The 8512-nt window shown below is 42.7% G+C and overlaps 2 protein-coding genes across 3 annotated transcripts in view; one reads left to right on the top strand and one right to left on the bottom strand.

Annotated features, from left to right (window-relative positions):
• LOC138372688 (octapeptide-repeat protein T2-like) overlaps nt 1-98 on the top strand; it is a 1465-nt gene extending 1367 nt beyond the window's left edge. The window contains exon 2 of the mRNA XM_069338194.1: nt 1-98. This exon is cut by the window's left edge and continues 347 nt beyond it. Within this exon, the coding sequence (XP_069194295.1) occupies nt 1-98 (98 nt within the window).
• LOC123760270 (uncharacterized) overlaps nt 1-7973 on the bottom strand; it is a 743064-nt gene extending 735091 nt beyond the window's left edge. The window contains exon 1 of one of the 2 annotated variants that reach the window (XM_069338400.1): nt 7699-7973. The gene's annotated coding sequence lies outside the window, so the exon portion shown is untranslated. The remainder of the gene's footprint in view (nt 1-7698) is intronic. The other variant, XM_069338399.1, reaches the window with a different exon arrangement.
• Between the last annotated feature and the right edge of the window lie 539 nt (nt 7974-8512).

Below are 8512 nucleotides of genomic sequence, written 5' to 3'. Positions count from 1 at the left end.
GGGAGAGTGAAACTAAGAGGGAGAGTGAAACTGAGAGGGAGAGTGAAACTGAGAGGGAGAGTGAAACAGAGAAGGAGAGTGAAACAGAGGGAGAGTGAAACAGAGAAGGAGAGTGAAACAGAAGGAGAGTGAAACTGAGATCCTCCCCAGCCTGGATACGAACCTGGGCCAAAAGCGCTCGCGAAACGCTAGATGACTGTCTTGCCACTTGCGGCACGGGTACCGCAAACATAAACCCAAGCAACCGAGTGAGCATATATGAATGCTATACAGTATCAATCTACATACACCCCTGTATGTTGAAATACATATGTAGAATCATGCACACATTCGCAGTTCCCTGCAAGAGCGAACCAGCTTAGCTTAACTGCCAAATACACACGATAAGTGGACATCCCGCTTATCGTAACTCATATTTCCCTTATTTCTAAACTTATTCCTTCTCCTGGACCTCTCCATTCACTTTGTTACAACGAAATACTCTTAGTCTGTCTTGTATTCTTTTTTGTCAGACGCTTCACAAGCTGTACTTCACAAAGGTCTTCTTCATCAGATCTATCCTCAGCATCCTTTTCTTCCCCCACTCATCCCCTTCCTTCCCCTAGCCCCCTTCCCTTCCCCTAGCCACCTTCCCTTCCCCTAGCCCCTTTCCTTTCCCCTAGCCCCCTTTTCCTTCCCCTAGCCTCCTTGCCTTCCCCTAGCCCCTTCCCATCCCCTAGCCCCCTTCCCATCCCCTAGCCCCCTTCCCTTCCCTTAGCCCCCTTCCCTTCCCCTAGCCACCTTCCCATCCTCTAGCCCCCTTCCCTTCCCCTAGCCACCTTCCCATCCTCTAGCCCCCTTCCCCTACCCCCCTTCCCTTCCCCTACCCCCCTTCCCTTCCCCTAGCCCCCTTCCCATCCCCTAGCCACCTTCCCATCCCCTAGCCCCCTTCCCCTACCCCCCTTCCCTTCCCCTAGCCCCCTTCCCATCCCCTAGACACCTTCCCATCCCCTAGCCCCCTTCCCCTAGCCGACTTCCCATCCCCTAGCCCACCCTACCCTCCAAGCCTCAGATAAAACTGATACTCTGAGTCAGAAACTCTTCTCTGGCACAAAGAAAATGGAAACGTCACATTTCCTTTACAGGCAATCGTTGGACCTGTCTGAAATGGAAGAGGTCTGTCAATCCCCCGGAACGGACGGTCCGTGAACATGCTGAGAGGCCCCGGCCAATCTACGAACCAAAGGGCCTGAAAGCCATTTCACGAACGAGCCGTTATATCACGGTCGGCAAGAGAGTGGATCATGGCGTCTCGCAAGTTCTGTCGGGGCGCTGAAGAACTAGTCAATACAGAGGAGAGACAGGGCCGTCGATCTCACATGAAAGACAGTTACTCTGTCTGTTGACTGTGCTAGTCTACGGATGAAGAACCTGATAGATCCGTAATCCCAAGGGTGAATGGGCCGTGAAACTGACTGACTGACTCAGTACACGGACTGAGGGACTTTTCAAGCCTTCAAAAGGATTTTTGTTCGGTGACAAAGAAGTTTTGAAGTTGACCAATGGGCCTCTTCGCTCTACACACGACAGATCTTTGAACTGAGGGAAGCGTTTGCTTAGAAATTAACTATAAAACTCCCCGTTCATATATATATATATATATATATATATATATATATATATATATATATATATATATATATATATATATATATATATATATATATATATATATATATTATTAAATATGACCGAAAAAGTAAGATTAATAATTCTAACACGAATTTTCTCAATCTTTCGTACATTTCTTTTCACTGTTGGAGGTAAATCAAAAATCAATTCTCCAAAATTCATTTTTATTTCTAGTCTGACGCGACACGAGCGCGTTTCGTAAAACTTATTACATTTTCAAAGACTTTAGTTCACAAATACACAACTGAATAGAACTTACGCATCTCCGATTTTATATCTTCATTTGAGTGAGGTGGAAGGGGTGATGTGGCATTAACACAAGACAGAACAAGAGGTGGCATTAATAGGGTATTAATTTCATCAACACAAGACAGAACAAGAGGTGGTATTAATAGGGTATTAATTTCATCAACGCAAGACAGAACACGAAACAATGGGTATTGAATAGAAGTGTTTGTAGAAAGCCTATTGGTCCATATTTCTTGATGCTTCTATATTGGAGCGGAGTCTAGAGGTGGGTAGAATATAGTTGTGCAATAATTGGCTGTTGATTGCTGGTGTTGACTTCTTGATGTGTAGTGCCTCGCAAACGTCAAGCCGCCTGCTATCGCTGTATCTATCGATGATTTCTGTGTTGTTTACTAGGATTTCTCTGGCTATGGTTTGGTTGTGGGAAGAGATTATATGTTCCTTAATGGAGCCCTTTTGCTTATGCATCGTTAAACGCCTAGAAAGAGATGTTGTTGTCTTGCCTATATACTGTTTGCAAACTTCTACATGGGTACCATCGAGCAAAAAGTCTTAGTCGACATGAACTTGAAACCGGCCATATACTGCAGGTATGTTGACGACATTTTTACACAGGTACCTGATGTCAGACATTTGCAGGAGCTGAAGGAGGCATTTGAGCAGAGTTCCGTGCTGCGTTTCACTTACGAGATGGAAAAGGATGGGAAGCTGCCCTTTCTAGATGTAACAGTCATGGAAAAGGGCGGAGGTTTCCACACTGCAGTCTACACTAAGGAAACGAACATAGGAATGTGCCTAAATGCCAACAGTGACTGCCCAGACAGGTACAAGAGGAGTGTTGTTAACGCATATGTCGACCGTGCTCTCAGCCACAGCTCAGAATGGAAGCAAGTCGACGAAGAACTCTGCAGGGTAAGGCAGGTCCTAGTCAATAACGGCTTCTCCAATGGTTTCGTCGAAGACATCATAAGAAGGAAAGTGAAAAGCCATGCAACCTCTGAAGAGACAACTAACACAACACCTATACCCCCTATTAGACTATTTTACAGGAACTTCTTTTCCACAGCTCATAAAACGGAGGAAAGGGTCCTGAAAGATATTGTTAATAGAAACGTTATCCCTACAGACAAAAATCAGAGGATACAACTGACGATTTACTATAAAACCAGAAAAACGGCCAGCCTACTCATGAGAAACTCTCCAGACACAAAACAGAACGCTTTAAAAGAGACTAACGTCGTCTATGCCTTTAAATGCCCTCTTGGGGACTGTAAGCTCCAAAAAACCCAGTATATACGCAAGACAACATCTCTTTCTAGGCGTTTAACGATGCATAAGCAACAGGGCTCCATTAAGGAACATATAATCTCTTCCCACAACCAAACCATCGCCAGAGAAATCCTAGTAAACAACACAGAAATCATCGATAGATACAGCGATAGCAGGCGGCTTGACGTTTGCGAGGCACTACACATCAAGAAGTCAACACCAGCAATCAACAGCCAATTATTGCACAACTATATTCTACCCACCTCTAGACTGCGCTCCAATATAGAAGCATCAAGAAATATGGACCAATAGGCTTTCTACAAACACTTCTATTCAATACCCATTGTTTCGTGTTCTGTCTTGTGTTGATGAAATTAATACCCTATTAATACCACCTCTTGTTCTGTCTTGTGTTGATGAAATTAATACCCTATTAATGCCACCTCTTGTTCTGTCTTGTGTTAATGCCACATCACCCCTTCCACCTCACTCAAATGTAGATATAAAATCGGAGATGCGTAAGTTCTATTCAGTTGTGTATTTGTGAACTAAAGTCTTTGAAAATGTAATAAGTTTTACGAAACGCGCTCGTGTCGCGTCAGACTAGAAATAAAAATGAATTTTGGAGAATTGATTTTTGATTTACCTCCAACAGTGAAAAGAAATGTACGAAAGATTGAGAAAATTCGTGTTAGAATTATTAATCTTACTTTTTCGGTCATATTTAATAATATATGTCTACAGGAAAGACTGCTACCAAAATATACTAATATATATATATATATATATATATATATATATATATATATATATATATATATATATATATATATATATATATGTCGTACCTAGTAGCCAGAACGCACTTCTCAGCCTACTATGCAAGGCCCGATTTGCCTAATAAGCCAAGTTTTCCTGAATTAATATATTTTCTCTAATTCTTTTCTTATGAAATGATAAAGCAACCCATTTCATTATGTATGAGGTCAATTTTTTTTTATTGGAGTTAAAATTAACGTAGATATATGACCGAACCTAACCAACCCTACCTAACCTAACCTAACCTATCTTTATAGGTTAGGTTAGGTACCCGAAAAAGTTAGGTTTGGTTAGGTTAGGTAGGTTAGGTAGTGGAAAAAACATTAATTCATGAAAACTTGGCTTATTAGGCAAATCGGGCCTTGCATAGTAGGCTGAGAAGTGCGTTCTGGCTACTAGGTACGACATTATATATATATATATATATATATATATATATATATATATATATATATATATATATATATATATATATATATATATATATATATATATGAACGGGGTGAGAATAGCTTGAGCTACCTCATACCTTTGTGTGTATTAATACCTCAATAAACTGATTTCAATTTCAATTCAATTTCAACCCTAAAACTGAGGAAGTTGTTAGTTCATGGTTTAGAGTCAAGGATTGTCAGACTCTGAATTGACTACAGATCAAATTAATCCATTGGGGACTTAGGATTGATTGCCCAACTGCCAACCAATATACAAAACAGAAAGAGGAATACTTTCCTGTTGTTGATTTACACACTAATGAAAAGAAACATGTAATGGCGTCTGGAAAATTAGAAAGTAAGAGGGAAAGTGAAAATGAATGAGTAGGGTTAGGAGGTAAGGGGAAGGAGAAGGGGAAAGCTGAATAACAAAGGGAGAGAGGAGATAAGGAAAGGGAGAGAAGGCAGGAAAGGGAGGAGGGCGACTTATGGTACTCTCCTAGTTGTGCTTGTGGGGGTTGAGCTCTGGCTCTTTGGTCCCGCCTCTCAACCGTCAATCAACTGGTGTACAGGTTCCTGAGCCTACTGGGCTCTATCATATCTACATTATAAACTGTGTATGGAGTCAGCCTCCACCACATCACTTCCTAATGCATTCCACCTGTTAACTACTCCCACACTGAAAAAGGTCTTTGTAACGTCTCTGTGGCTCATCTGGGCACAAAGTTTCAACCTATGCCCCCTTGTTCATGTGCCCTCTGTGTTAAATAAATCTACACTATCTTTATGTACCCAATCAATTCCTCCCAGAATTTTGCATGTGGTGATCATGTCTCCCCTAACTCTTTTGTCTTCTAGCGACGTGAGGCTTTAGTTCGCAATGTCTCTCCTCGTAGGAGAGGCTATGTGTATATGAATGTGTGTCATCATAAATGCTCTGTTATGGTGTCTGTCATACAATGATGCTTCATCATATCTTTCACCATTGAACGATGTCTCACGGATGACAAATGGTTGCTAGAAGTCAACACCCAGCAAGTGTAAGGTAATGAAGATGGGCAAGCAAGAGAGCCCAGAAGATATTTACACCATATGGAGAAGACAACTACAAGAACTTAGATGAGTATAAGATTTTCTGGAGTAAATTTAATTGCAACACCAAAGGTACATACATAGCTAGGGTCACATCAGCGGCGTATGAGAGGCTTGTAAAGATCAGCATGTTACTTGAAAGTTTAAATATGGACTCCTTCAAGGCCATGTACACAGAGTATGTTAGGTCAGTGCTCTAATAAATAACCCCGGCCTGGAGTCCATATCTAACTAACGAAGAGCAAAATCAAAATTAATAATGTGATAATGAAAAAAAAACATTAGTTAGTAGTTAGTAACAGTTGATTGACAGATGAGAGGCGGGCCGAAAGAGCCAGAGCTCAACCCCCGCAAGCACAACTAGGTGAATACACATGTTGTTGTTGTTGTTTTAGATTAAGCTACTCAGAACGAAGTGTCCATGTAGCACCGGCTATGGTGAGCCCGTAATTGAGTTCGGTTATTCGCGATAACCTTGTTACTGTGATATTTGGATCAAAGTTTTAAATGGAGGTGGGGTTTCCTCCTTTTTCCCTGTTTCTTTTTCGATTCTGTTTTAGGCACTGGTTTTAGTCTTGTTTTAATAACATTATCTTGGTGGTAGATGTAAATGCACAGTGTTCACTAGTGTGTCCCATTCTTCTACTGGTTTTCTAATCATTGTAGTGGCTGTGGAATGTGCATGTAATGCAGCTGTTGTCGTTGGATTAATGTTGAGTTTGATGGTCAGGGCTTCAGTAGCTTCACATTCCAGTAAGTAGTGCCATAGTGGCGCCTCTGCTTCTGTTCCACAGATGTGACACTCTTTAACTATTGGGTTCATTACCTCCCAGCAGCACTTGTAACCAAGTCTGAGTCTGTGTATGGCTACTGCAATGTCTCTGGATATCTTTTTGCCAGGCTTGAAAGAGTAGTAACCAGTGGCTTGTTCGTACCATATCGCAGTGGATCTTCCTTCCGCTACTTTGGCTCTATGGCGACTTTTGATAGTTGAGAATATTTTCTTCTTGATTTGCTCCTTAATCTGTGAGAAACTTGGAGGTATTTGAACCTGTACAACAGGTAGAGCAGTGGCAGTTTTTGCTAGTGAGTCTGCCTTTTCATTACCATCTATGCCAATGTGACTTGGTATCCAATTTAGAGTGATTGACAGCCCTAGATCATGGGCTTCTTTTCCTATATGTTGGATTTCTGTGAGGAGTTGTATATTATCTCTGTGCTGACTGGATAACAATGTCTGGAGCGAAGATTTACAGTCGGTATGAATGATGACATCATGTAAATTATTCTCAATTGTATAGTTTATGGCCTCCTTCAGGGCATATAATTCTGCCTACAATGTTGAGCACCCACTAGTCATGCTCCAGTAAGCTTCATGGTTGGTAGTGTAAACTGCTGCTCCAGCAGAACCTCTTTCTTGATCAACTGATCCGTCTGTGAAGATGTGAGTCGTTGTAGGTCTTGAGATGGTTTCCATTTGTCGTTCTTTGACAGCTTTGAGCCTCTGCGAGTCACATGCTGATTTTTTAACTGGTAACAGCCGAAGGTGTTGATATGGTGTATCTTCCCCTTTGATTTTAATGGTCCATTTCAAGTTCACTTTCTCTAGAATCTTGCCCAGATTATCCGTCCATGCACATGTTCTATATTGAAGGTTTCTCTTAAGCGATCTGTGTATGCTGTCTTTGATTGCCAGTCTGGCAATGGTTCCAACAAGTTCAGCTGTTACGGTGGCTATTCTTTGTTTGATCCTGTTTTCTAAGGCTGGTAAGTTGGTTTCCATTCTTAGGTTCTCTCGACACGTCCATATAGGTGCTCCCAGCAGTGTTCTGAGGGCATCATTTTGAGACACTTCCATTTTCTCCCATTGGTTATCTTATACCCTCTCACATGCACCTTTCTTAAGCTGTCAAGTCTCCTTTTTAACAGCCACCCACCCACCTCTTACCTGCTGTCAAGTCCTACATCAGTCAACCAACTTAACTGTCAACAACCCCTCTTCAGTACTATCACCTATCTACTCCATCTACCTATCCAGTCGGCTTGCCTGTCAGTGTGTGTGTTTGGGGTTGACAGCAGAGTGGAGGAAGAGGTAGGGGTGAGGGGAGGAGGGTGTGGGGAGCGGAGGGATGGGGCAATCAGGGGGGAGGGGAGGTATACTCACCTGATATCGACGGTGTGGCTCCAGTTACGTCAGAGTTGAAAGTCAGCTGTAACCAAGCTGACAGCTGCGTCAGCAAGATCGCTGAAACACTGACGTTTCCACCGTGCTAGTGTCAGCAACGCAAATAACGCATTTTCCAGAGTTGTCAGCGACGGAAATGACGCATTTCCAGTATTGTTAGCGACGCAAATGACGCATTTCCAGTGTTGTCAGCGACGCAAATGACGCATTTCCAGTATTGTCAGCGACGCAAATGACGCATTTCCAGTGTTGTCAGCGACGCAAATGACGCATTTCCAGTATTGTCAGCGACGCAAATGACGCATTTCCAGTATTGTCAGCGACGCAAATGACGCATTTCCAGTGTTGTCAGCGACGCAAATGACGCATTTCCAGTGTTGTCAGCGACGCAAATGACGCACTTTCCACTACTGGCAGTGTCGATAATGTCGCATTTTACACTACTGTCACCTTTTGATACCAAAAATGAACACGTTTGATACCTTGTAGAAAGATTATTATGTCTGTCAGCTGCGGTAGATTGAGCTCACAATTCACCAGTAAAATAAGCCGCTAAAGAGTACATTTAGAGCAATAGAGCACCATATAGAGCACCAACAGGAGAGGCTCAGCCTCTAGGGCACCAGTATTGACACACGGTTATATATACACACACACACACGCGCGTGCGAGGACATTCGCCCACAGAGCCAGCCCGGAGACTCACGCAGCCTCTCCCTCTCTCTCCGGGCTATGCCACCTTACTGACTCACTACTCTCCCCTCTCACTGGCCACACACGCTCGCTCTCCCTC

Source organism: Procambarus clarkii, chromosome 39, assembly GCF_040958095.1.
Source record: "Procambarus clarkii isolate CNS0578487 chromosome 39, FALCON_Pclarkii_2.0, whole genome shotgun sequence".
In the NCBI taxonomy this organism is placed as follows: Eukaryota; Metazoa; Arthropoda; class Malacostraca; order Decapoda; family Cambaridae; genus Procambarus; species Procambarus clarkii.
This window is presented reverse-complemented; position numbering and strand designations above follow the sequence as displayed.